General features: G+C 33.5%; 1 protein-coding gene across 3 annotated transcripts in view; it reads right to left on the bottom strand.

The window, feature by feature from the left end:
* TMEM232 (transmembrane protein 232) overlaps window positions 1-13,297 on the bottom strand; it is a 190,657-nt gene that overhangs the window by 136,786 nt on the left and 40,574 nt on the right. For all 3 annotated transcript variants that reach the window (XR_004234190.1, XM_031968625.1, XM_031968622.1), the window contains exons 7-8: window positions 10,601-10,755; window positions 219-260 (exon numbers count right to left, since the gene is read on the bottom strand). Coding sequence is in view for 2 of the 3 variants with exons in the window: in XM_031968625.1 (XP_031824485.1) it covers window positions 219-260; window positions 10,601-10,755 (197 nt within the window). In the remaining variant the exon portion in view is untranslated. The remainder of the gene's footprint in view (window positions 1-218; window positions 261-10,600; window positions 10,756-13,297) is intronic.

Genomic DNA, 13,297 nt, shown 5'->3' with positions numbered 1-13,297 from the left:
TAAAATTTTTCAATATTAAAAATGAGACTTTATTTGAATATTTTGTGTTAATAAAGAAAGGGTCTGAATGACTGACTATAGTGAATACAAATATTTACGTGAAAAATAATTTCTTTGTGATAAACAAGTATAGATATGGAAACCATGTACTTTAGGACTATAAAAAATTCAAGTTGGAATAAAAAAGAGTTGAATTTATTTTTTAAATTCAATTTTACCTCATTTTCAGTTTCAATTTTTCTTCCTCTTTCTTCCCTGTTCTACTGAGAAAGAAAGAAAAACAAAGTCCATTATAAATAAGTAAATATATTGGGAGGGGGCAAAGGGAGAGGGAAAGAGAAAGAGGAAAAGGGAAAGAAAGAGGGAGAAAAAAGAGGAAGGGAAGGGAGAGGGGGAAGAAGAGAGGAGGGGAAAAGAGCAGAGTAGCAGAAAGGAATGGAAAGGGAAAGAGAGAAGATGGGAGCGGAAGAAAGGAGGGAGAGGGGAAGCCAGAAAATTCAGTAGGCAAAGGAGGGAGAGCATTCCAAGTATGGGTGACAGACAAAGAAAATATCTGGAGCCAAGAAATGGAGTGTTTAGTTCATGGAGTGGTCAGTTCTGTATCATCAGATGAAAGCATACATGATGGGGTATAAAGTGTAAGAAGAATGGGAAAGTAGATGATTAGTTTAGGAAGGATTTTGAATACCAGACAGAAGATTCTGTATTTGATTCTAAAAGCAATAGGAAGACGCTGGAGTTTACTGAGTAAAATAATGACATGACAAGACCCATGCTTTAAGATAATCACTTTGGTGGACTGGAGTGGGGAAAGACTTGAAGCTGGCTTATTGCAACTGTGTAATTGTGATAATGAAAGTCTGCACCAGAGCTGTGGCAATGTTAGAGGAAGGGCATGGGGTAGCATACAAGGGCTGTCATAGGGGTGAATCCAGGATAACAACTAGTTTATGATCCTGAGAACCTGTTAGGAAGGCATTAACCTTCTACAATAGTAAGAAAGTTAAAAAGGAGAATGATTTAGGTAAAAAGTAAAGAAATCTGTTGTTGATATATTTAGTTTAAGATGACATACTTAGTTTATGATACTTTTGCTTAAGCTTATGTTAAATTTTGAGGAATCTGAAAGGATAATTGAAGACAACAGACTAGAGGAGAAATAAATTGACAGAATAGGTAAATATGAGAATGACCAGCATAGAGATGATAATTAAATCCTTGGGAGCTAATGAGATCACCAAATGAAACAATAGAGAGAAATAAGAAAAGTGGGCTCAGCACAGAACCCTAAAAGTCCTGTAATTAGAGAGTATGATCTAGAGAAGGAAGCAACAAAAAAGATAGTATGGTCATATAGATAGGAGATGGACCAGGAGACAGTGGTCTCCCAAAAACGTAAGAGAAGAGGGTATCAAGGAGAGGGTGGTCAACAGTTTCAAAGGTTGTGGAGAAGTAACTGAGACTCATCAGTAGTAGACTATGCAAAAAAAAGATTTTCTTTTCACACATTCAAAGGAATGTGTGAAATCTGAACCTCTATTTCACATGAACTAGAGACAGAAACAAACACATATATGTATATATATGTATTTATATACATACATACATATACACATATAAAATAGATGATAAATAGATAAATACATGCATATATATGTATTTCATTCAATGGAGAAAGAGAATGAAAAGGGGAGTAGAATAAAATGATCATAAGCAAAACAAACTCTAAATGCAAGAGGTGAATTACAGATGGGTTTAAAAGTGATAGAAAGGATTTAGGGGGCGGAGCCAAGATGGTGGAGAAGACACACGCGACTTTCTAAGCTCTTCTCTTACCCTCGTTACCAATATTATATCGAGCCTCAAAAATAGTCTTGACTGCTACAATTCGGAAAGATAAGAAGTAGAACAACTCACCTGCCAAAGAAAATCTGCAGTCCTGCCAAAAAGGTTGGTTACGGGCCAGGGGAGATCGGGCAGACGGGAGAGAAATTAGGTTCCGAGGAGGTCTCAAACCGAGGGTGAAAGCACAGATCTCAGCACAAGCAGCGCCCCAACCCGCAGTAAGGGCTTTTCCTTGGGCAGCTGTGATCCTGCAAGGCAGGAGGACGCAGCCGGTTAGCCTCAATCTGCACAGTGGGGAGCTCAGCTTGGGGCCATAGAGCTTTTCCAGGGCGATGCATTGGGCAGAGACACTGGGGCAGAGTTCTGGGCGGTCGGGTCTGCGCTCAGCTGCTAATACTCACAGTCCCACAAGAGGCTCCGGCCTGGGGCAGTGACACTTTCACCACTTAGTCTCTAGCCTAGGGCAATCGACTAATCCACTCAGCCCCACTAAGCCGCTTTGATAGCTCGGCCAGTGCTGAATCCACTTCCTGTTGGGGGAAGGGAAAACCTCACCCAGAGCACTCCCATACCTCGGAGCCGGAAATCGCTTAAATCTTTCCCTGCTCTGCAGAGGAAGCTGGTAACCCCTTGCCTAGGAGACCTACCCTAAAGGCTTTAAAACATGAATAAAAAGATGAAAAGAACAATCGACAGCTTCTATGCAGAAAAAGAGCAGGTCAGCAAACCTGAAGAGACCTCAAACAGCAAAATGCATCAGACTGTCCTCCTTTACATAATGCTCTCATAGAAGAGACCATTAAAAGTCTCAAAGAGAGTTAGAAGATAAATGGGGAAAGGAAAGAGAAGCCTTACAAGAGAGCAAGAACTTCCTGAAATACTGAATTGAAAAGTTAAAAAATTCCAGGAAGTGCAAATTGGTGAATTGGAAAAATAAAAAATCACAGGAAAGTAAGAATTGTGAATTGAAAAATAAAGAATTCACTAGAAAGTAGGATCCGTGAATTGGAAAAGACAAAGAACACGCAAGAAAGTAGGATCGGTGAATTGAAAAGAAAATAATTCACTAAAAAAAAATTAGTGAAATGGAAAAAATTCCACAGACCAAAACAATACATTCAAAAACTCAATTGGACATATACAGAAAGAAGTAAAAAGCTAATGAAGAAAATAATTCTTTAAAAATTAGAACTGAACAAATTGAAACTAATGATGCATTGAGACAGCAAGAATCAGTCAAGCAAAACCAAAAATGACAAACTGGAAAAACCATGAATTATCTACTTGCTAAAATGACAGACTTGGAAAATAGATCTAGGAGAGATAATCTGAGGATTATTGGACTTTCCAAAACTATGATGAAAAAAGAGCCTAGATACTATTTTTACAAGAAATCATCAAAGAGAACTGCCCAGATGTAATAGAATCAGAAGGTAAAATAGGCATTGAAAGAATTCATCGAACACCTTCTGAAAGAAACCCTAAAATAAAAACACCAAGGAATATTGTGTGCAAAATTTCAGAACTATCAGATAAAGGAAAAATTTTACAAGCAGCCAAAAAAACCATTTAAATACCGAGGTGCCACAATAAGGATCACCCAGGATCTGGCTGCCTCTACATTAAAGGAAAGAAGGGCCTGGAATATGATATTCGAAAGGCACAAGAACTTGGGATGCAGCCAAGAATAAACTACCCAGCTAAGCTGAGCATTTTCTTCCAGGAAGAAGATGGACATTTAATGAAACAAATGAATTCCATTTGTTTCTGAAGAAAAACCAGAATTAAACAAAAATTTGATCTCCAAGAATAGAACTCAAGAGATGCAGAAAAGGTAAAAATAACTCTTGAGAATTGTATTTCTGTTGTGGATATACAAAAAAATACATGTAAAATTTGATAGTACTGATATAACATAAAAAAGGAAGTAGATATGGAAAAGGGATGATGGCAGAATAAGGTGGGAAGGAGGGATAAAAGAGGAAACCACATCCCACAAAGAGGCTAAGGAAACTTATCATATCTGAGGGAATTTAGAGAGGGAGGAACATTGTGTGAATCTTACTCTCATCAGAGTTGGCTCAAAGGAAAAATAATTGACATTTGTTTTAGAGAAAATTCTCTCTCGCCTCATTAAAACGGGGAGAGGAAAGGAAAAGAAAAGAGTAATAAGGGAAGGAAGGGGAAAGACTCAAAGGGGAGGGAGGGATTATAAAGAGGATAAGTATCGTGATACAAGAGGGGTACATAAGTTTAAAAGGGGAAAGAGGGTTGGGGAGGCAAGAATAAGTAAAGCACAATCTGGGGTTATTAGGATGGCAGGAAATACAGATTTAGTAATTCTAACCTAAATGTGAATGGGATGAACTCCCATAAAGAGGAGGCAGATAGCAGACTGGATCAAAAGTCAGAACCCTACAATATGTTGTTTACAAGAACACATTTAAAGCAGGGGATACATATGAGTAAAGGTAAAAGGCTGGAGCAAAATCTATTATGCTTCAGGTGAAGTAAAAAAAGGGGTAGCCATCCTTATCTCAGATCAAGCAAAAGTAAAAATTGATCTAATTAAAAGAGATAAGGAAGGAAACTACATCCTGCTAAAGGGTACATAAACAACGAAGCAATATCAATATTAAACATATATGCACCAAGTGGTATGGCACTCAGCTTCCTAAAGGAGAAGTTAAGAGAGTTGCAAGAAGAAATAGACAACAAAACTGTAATAGTAGGAGATCTCAACCTTGCACTCTCAGAATTAGACAAATCAAACCACAAAACAAATAAGAAAGAAATTAAAGAAGTAAACAGAATATTAGAAAAATTAGGTATGTTGGATCTTTGGAAAATTGAATGGAGATAGAAGGAATATACTTTCTTCTCAGCAGTTCATGGAACCTATTCAAAATTGACCATATATTAGGACATAAAGACCTCAAAATTAAATGCAAGAAAGCAGAAATAGTAAATGCTTTCTTTTCAGATCATGATGCAATAAAAACTACATTCAACAAAAATTAGGGAAATAGACCAAAAAGTAATTGGAAACTAAACAATCTCATCTTAAAGAATGATTGGGTGAAGCAGCAAATTATAGATACAATTAATAATTTCACTCAAGATAATGACAATGATGAGACATCATACCAAAATTTGTGGATGCAGCCAAAGCGTAATAAGAGGGAATTTTATATCCTTAGAGGCTTACTTGAATAAATCAGAGAAAGAAAAGATTAATGAATTGGGCTTGCAACTAAAAAACTAAAAAGACCAAATTAAAACCCCAATCAAATACTAAATTGGAAATTCTAAAATTAAAAGGAGAAATTAAAAATATTGAAAGTAAAAATCTATTGAACTAATTAATAAAACTAAGAGTTGGTTCTATGAAAAAGCCAATAAAATAGATAAGCCTTTGGTAAATCTGATTAGAAAAAGGAGGGAGGAAAATGAAATTAGTAGTCTTAAAATGAAAAGGAGAACTTTCCACCAAGGAAGAGGAAATTAGAGAAATAAGAAGGAGTTATTTTGCTCAACTTTATGCCAATAAATTTGATAACCTAAGTGAAATGGATGACTACCTCCAAAAATATAGACTTCCCAGACTAACGAGGAGGAAGTAAATTGCTTGAATAGTCCCATTTCAGAAAAAGAAATAGAACAGGCAATTAAACAACTCCCTAAGAAAAAATCCCCAGGACCAGATGGATTTACATGTGAATTTTACCAAACATTTAAAGAACAATTGGCCCCAATGCTATATAAATTATTTGATAAAATAGGGAATGAAGGAGTCCTACCAAATTCCTTCTATGACACAGACATGGTACTGATACCTAAACCAGGTAGGCTGAAAACAGAGAAAGAAAATTATAGACCAATCTCCCTAATGAATATTGATGCTAAAATCTTAAATAAGATATTAGCAAAAAGACTACAGAAAATCATCTCCAAGATAATACACTATGATCAAGTAGGATTTATACCAGGAATGCAGGGCTGGTTCAATATTAGGAAAACTATCAATATAATTGGCCATGTTAATAACCAAATTAACAAAACCATATGATCATCTCAATAGATGCAGAAAAGCATTTGATAAAATCCAACATCCATTCCTATTAAAAACACTTGAGAGTATAGGAATAAATGGACTTTTCCTTAAAATAATCAGCAGCATCTATTTAAAACCATCAGTAAGCATCATATGTAATGGAGACAAACTGCAACCATTCCCAATAAGATCTGAGTGAAACAAGGTTGCCCACTATCACCGTTACTATTTAATATTGTATTAGAAACGCTAGCTATAGCAATAAGAGCTGAGAAAGAGATTAAAGGAATAAGAATAGGCAATGAGGAAGCCAAATTATCACTCTTTGCCGATGACATGATGGTATACTTAGAGAACCCCAGAGATTCTGCTAAAAGTTATTAGAAATAATCCACAACTTTAGCAAAGTTGCTGGTTATAAAATAAACCCACATAAGTCATCAGCATTCTTATATATCACTAACAAAATCCAACAGTCAGAGTTACAAAGAGAAATTCCATTTAAAGTAACTACTGATAATATAAAATATTTAGGAATCTATCTGCCAAGGGAAAATCAGAAACTTTATGAGCAAAATTACAGACCACTTTTCACACAAATTAAGTCTGATCTAACCAATTGAAAAATATTAAATGCTCTTGGATAGGGCGAGCAAATATAATAAAGATGACAATATTACCTAAACTAATCTATTTATTTAGTGCTATACCAATCAGACTCCCAAAAACTATTTTAATGACCTAGAAAAATAACAACAAAGTTCATATGGAAAACAAAAGGTCAAGAATTTCAGGGAATTAATGAAAAAAATCAAATGATGGTGGCTTAGCTGTACCAGATCTAAAATTATATTATAGAGCAGCAGTTACCAAAACTATTTGGTATTGGCTAAGGAATAGATTAGTTGATCAGTGGAATAGAGTAGGTTCAAGGGATAAAACAGTCAACAAATATAGCAACCTAGTCTTTGACAAACCCAAAGATCCCAAGCTTTTGGGATAAGAACTTACTGTTTGATAAAAATTGCTGGGAAAATTGGAAACTAATATGGCAGAAACTAGGCATTGATCCATACTTAACGCCGTACACCAAGATAAGGTCAAAATGGGTTCATGACCTAGGCATAAAGAATGAAATCATTAATAAATTAGAGGAACATAGGATAGTTTACATCTCAGACCTGTGGAAGGGGAAGGTCTTTATGACCAAAGCAGAACTAGAGATCATTACTGACCACAAAATAGAAAATTTTGATTATACCAAACTGAAAAGTTTTTGTACAAACAAATCTAATGCAGACAAGATTAGAAGGGAAGCAATAAACTGGGAAAATATTTTTACAGTCAAAGGTTCTGATAAAGGCCTCATTTCCAAAATATATAGAGAATTAACTCTAATTTATAAAAAATCAAGCCATTCTCCAATTGAAAATGGTCAAAGGATATGAACAGACAATTCTCAGATGAAGAAATTGAAACTATTTCTAGTCATATGAAAAGATGCTCCAAGTCATTATTAATCAGAGAAATGCAAATTAAGACAACTCTAAGATACCACTACACACCTGTCAGATTGGCTAAAATGACAGGAAAAATTATGATGATTGTTGGAGGGATGTGGGAAAACTGGGACATTGATTCATTGTTGGTGGAGTTGTGAACGAATCCAACCATTTGGAGAGTAGTTTGGAACTATGCTCAAAAAGTTATCAAACTGTGCATACCCTTTGATCCAGCAGTGTTACTACTGGGATTATATCCCAAAGAGATTATAAAGAAGGATGTGCACGAATGTTTGTGGCAGCCCTTTTGTAGTGGCTAGAAACTGAAACTGAATGGATGTCCATCAGTTGGAGAATGGCTGAATAAATTGTGGTATATGAAAATTATGGAATATTACTGTTCTGTAAGAAATGACCAACAGGATGATTTCAGAAAGGCCTGAGAGACTTACGAACTGATGCTGAGTGAAATGAGCAGGACCAGGAGATCATTATATACTTCAACAATCAATACTAGATGATGACCAGTTCTGATGGATCAGCCATCCTCAGCAACGAGATCAACCAAATCATTTCTAATGGAGCAGTAATGAACTGAACCAGCTATACCCAGAAAAGAACTCTGGGGATGACTAAAAACCATTACATTGAATTCCCAATCCCTATATTTATGCACACCTGCATTTTTGATTTCCTTCACAAAGCTAATTGTACAATAATTCAGAGTCTGATTCTTTTGTACAGCAAAATAATGTTTTAGGTCATGTATACTTATTATGTATCTAAGTTATATTTTAATATATTTAACATCTACTGGTCATCCTGCCATTTAGGGAGGGGTGGGGGAAGAGGTGAAAAATTGGAACAAGAGGTTTGGCAATTGTTAATGCTGTAAAGTTACCCATGTATATATCCTGTAAATAAAAGGCTATTAAATTAAAAAAAAAAATAAAAAAAAAAAAAAGTGATAGAAAGATTGGGTTTTGCCCAGGTAAAAGAGAAAAGGAGCAGAACATAAAATCAAACTGTATCAGATCTAGAGAACTACTGCAGGAAACAAAGATGGGGAAAAGAATAAAAGAATATGCTGTAGAGGTAAAAACACATCAACTATAACTGTGAATTTGAATTTGATAAATTCACATAAAATTGAAGAGGATAGTAGAATGGATTAGAAAGTAGATTCTGAAAAGACATTGTTTAAAAGAATCACACCTGGAAAAATAATGATTCATGCAAAATCAAAACAAGGAGCTGGAACACAAATAGGTTTCAGCTGAAATTTAAAAATGCAAGTGTAGCAAGAATGATTTCAAAGTATCAGCAATAATAGACTAGATTAAAAAAAAATGAAAATGAAGTTACATTTACTGAAAAGGTACCCAAGACAATGAATTAATATCAGTACTTAACATTTATATACCAAATAGCTTAATATCTAAATACTTTAAGGAAATGTTAATAAGTTGCAGGAGAAATGAATAATAAAAGCATAATAGTGGAGGGGGCCTCATTGCAATCTTTTCAGACTAGACAAATCTAACATAAAATAAATAATATGTTAAGGATGTGAATAGAATTTTAGAAATGATGGAAACCTGAAGATTATGAATATGAATAGAATGGACTAAATATATTAGCTGTGCATAGCATTTTACAAAAATTAATCATGTACTAGAAAGGGCCCACAAACTATGGATCACAGGCCAACATTGACTTATTATCTGCTTTTGTGTGGCCCAAAAAATTTAAAAAGTTAACAAATAAAAAACAGACCAGATTTGGCCTTTAGGGCAAAATCAGCTAACCCTTGTACTGTTAAAAAAAAAAATCTTACAAACAAATGAAAGAAAATAGAAATATTAAGCACATCTTTTAGCAAATACAATGCAACAATAAATAAAGGACTGTCAAATTATTTGTGGGAAATTAAATTGCTTAAAGAATCATTGATTTAAAGATCAGATCAAAGAAACAATAGGTAATTCCATTAAAATTCCATTATATTAAAAATTAAAATTCCATTATATTAAAAATTAAAATTCCATTAAAATGAGACAACAAATCAAATTTCTGAAATACAGCCAAAGCAGGTTTTTTTGGGGAAAGTTATATTTCTAGACATTTTTATCAATAAAAAATAGAAAAGAAAAGCAGATCAACAAAGTTATCTAAATAGGCCACTAGAAAAATCTAAAAAATCAACAAATTTATAAAAAACAATCATCAAAATAGAAATCCTTAAAATTAAAAAGATGAACAAAATTGAAAAAAATTGAATTATAAAACTAGAAGCCATTTTGCTTTTTAAACAATAAAATGTATAAAACATTCATTTTATTTAAAAAAGAAAATATAAAACCAAGTCACCAGCATCAAAACTAAAAAAATTGAATTCATATAATTGAAAAAAATGAAAAATAAATTACTTTGATCACCTAAATTAAATGGATGGACATTTACAAAAATAGAAAATTAAAATATCAACAGGCTAAGAAATAGAGAACTTAACCTAATCTTAGAAAAAGAAATTGACTAAGCCATAAATGAACTACTCCTCCCTTCCCCCCCCCCAAAAAAAATCAACAAACATGTATTAAGATGTTACGAATATTACAACAAATATGTATTACATACCTGGCATGTATACTAGAGATTAAAAAAAAAAAGGCAAAATAAAACAAAACAAAAACCAACAAATTAAGTCCCTGTTTTCAATGAACTCATATTTTAATGGAGTAGAAAATATGCAAATAATTATGTAAAAACAAGATGTGTGTGTGTGTGTGTGTGTACCCCAAACTATAGAGGATAAGATGAAAGATATATGGACTGACTTATTGCTAAGGCCTAGAGTTCAGAAATTACTCTATATTTGACCATAATTCCAACCAAGTAAATGGAACATCCTATGTATCAATAACTGGTTTAACCAGATTTATTTAGGAAAAGTATGATGTGTATGCAAAGCTCTTTTGAGCACAATATAAGAAAGGTTGTGGTCAGAATTCATTGATTGTCCCTAAGATTTCTCTCTTGAGAATTCCCTCTGTATCTGTGTACCAATATTAATAGACATGACAACAGACAACCAGAATTCTGGGCTATCAACCAGGTTATGCATCCACCCTGTGCCAAGCCACAACCCACACTTGTCCCTTAATGATAATGCTGTCTGATGTATCAGATGATTACCTACCATGCCAGGAAAAATCACATCCTGCTTTGTATCAGTATCCTCATGTGTTTCAGATATTCCTGGAAAGCAAATGACTTCACCAGTCATTTTCATAAAACTGATAATTGAAAGAATGTTGGGATACTTGCTGTAGGTGTCTTCACAAAAATAAAGTGCTATTGTATGAAAAAAAGGTTTTCAAAACATTATTTCACATTTAATTATATCAATCTTCTACTCATTATACTATATTTAACCTAAGTATTTAAAATCTGAAAGTAGGGCAATATAATATTGCAGTGTAAACAAGTCAAAAGTAATACAGCTAGTTCATCATGACTAAGTGTCCAGTTAAATACAGTTATTCCTCAATTATGTATGGAGGTTATCAATTAAGCAAAACACCACAATAAATACATAATAGCTGCATAATCAATACAGACAATTACTTTATGATTAACATCCCTAATCTAGTTTTGTTTTGTTTTTGTTTTTTGGCCCAACTCTTTCTAAAATGCTAGTATTAATTGGTGTCATTAAAATGCAGACTCAACATATTTTCATTCTAATTGAAGCTTCAGACTCATCACACTTTTAAGCCCTGCTGCCTCCAACAAGTCAATTAGAATACTGTTAACTTTCAGGAAGTTGCAGTGTAGAATAATATAGAGATAGCCTTGGAATTAGGAAAACTTGAATTCGTATGACCCTGGACAAATCATTTAATCTTTCAATGCCCACAGATAATTTTCTAAGAGTATACATTTCTAAGAAGGTTAAAATCTACCTTAATAAAATACTTTTTTGCCATGAGCATGCCTAAAGGTGACTTCATGAAATCCCCTCCCACCAAAGCCCCCATGAAGGGAAACAAAGCACTTCTAGCAATCCAAATCTTCCATGTGTATTTTTTAAACTTTAATTTACTTTCTCCTGTACTCTGTGTGTGTGTGTGTATTACACACACACACACACACACACACACACACACATATATATATATATATATATATACACACATATGTACTTATAGGAGGATATGTCAAACTTTATAAGGGATAATTAAGCCTACCTAACTGAAAATTAAAAATAAATTGATAATCATGGGGAAAATCATAAGTCATATTATTAGAAAATCCAATAGCACTGGGTTATCGCTACAATCCTAAGGGGAGATGGAATAGCCATAGTCTAAATCATGAGTCTTAATTTTATGTAAAAGACTACAGAATTGTTTCACTCACCATCAGTTCACATAAATCTTTCCAGGCCTTTCTAATTTTGTTCATTATTTCATATAGAACAACAATCTTCCATTACTTACACACACCATAACTTATTCAGCCATTCCCCAGTTGATGGGCATCTATCCATTTTCCAATTCTTTGCCACCACAAAAAGAACTGCTACAAACATTTCATATGGGTCTTTCCCCTCCTTTTTTATTTCCTTGGGATACATACTTAATAATAGTACTGCTGGATCAAAGTGTATATACAGTTTATTAGCACTTTAGCATAATTCCAAATTGCTCTCCAGAATGGTTGGATCATTTCACAACTCCACCAATAAAGCACTAGTGTGTTAGTTTTCCCACATCCCTTCCAACATTTATCATAATTTTTTCCTGTCATCTTAGTCAATCTGAGAGATATGAGGTGATACCTCAAAATTTTTTAAATTTGCATTTCTTTAATCAATAGTTAGAGCATTTTTTCATATGATTATAGACAGCTTTGATTTCTTCATGTGAAAATTGTCTGTTCATATCCTTTGACTATTCATTAATTAGGGAATGACTTATGCTTATAAATTTGACAGTTCTTTATATATTTTAGAAATTAGGCCTTTATCAGAAACACTGGCTGTAAAAATTTTTTCCCAACTTTGTACTTCCCTTTTAATCATTTGTGTTGTTTTGTCCAAAACCTTTTTAATTTAATATAATCAAAGTTGTCCATTTTGCATTTTATAATGTTCTCTAGTTTTTCTTTGGTCATAAATTCCTCCTTTCTTCAAAGATTTGATAGGTAAACTATCCTTTTCTCTCCCAATTTGCTTATGCCCAAATCATGTAACCATTTTGACCTTATTTTGGGATGGGATGTAAGATGTAATTATATACCAAATTTCTGACATATTATTTTCCAATTTTCCCAGCAATTTTTGTGAAAGAATGAATTTTTACTCCAAAAGCTAGAATTTTGGGGTTTATCAAATATTATATTACTATTTCATTGATTCACCACTCTATTTTTTAGCAATACCAAATGGTTTTGATGACTTCTGTTTTATAATATAGTTTTAAGTCTGATATTGCTAGGCCACCATCTTTTCTATTTTATTTTTCATTAATTCCCTTTATATTCTTGAACTTTTGTTCTTTCAAATGTTTTTTGTTATTTTTTCTAGCTCTAAAAAATAATTTTTGGCAGTTTGATTGGTTTGGCACTGAACAAGTAGACCAATTTAGGCAGATGCTGATGCTGAGTGAAACAAGCAGAACTAGGAATATGTTGTATACAATAATTACAAGATTGTGTAGTGATCAACTATGAAAGACTTCTCAACAGTTCAGTGATCCAAGGCAATCCCAATCCCAATAAACTTTGGATAGAAAATGCCTTTTGTATCTTCAGAGAGAAATATGGAACTGAGAGAACAATGCCATGTTCATTTTTTTTTTTCTTTTTCTTCTGTTTTTTTATTCTTATGGTT

Source organism: Sarcophilus harrisii, chromosome 1, assembly GCF_902635505.1.
Source record: "Sarcophilus harrisii chromosome 1, mSarHar1.11, whole genome shotgun sequence".
Classification (NCBI taxonomy): Eukaryota; Metazoa; Chordata; class Mammalia; order Dasyuromorphia; family Dasyuridae; genus Sarcophilus; species Sarcophilus harrisii.
The sequence above is the reverse complement of the archived record's forward strand: the minus strand, read 5'-3'. Positions and strand labels throughout refer to the sequence as shown.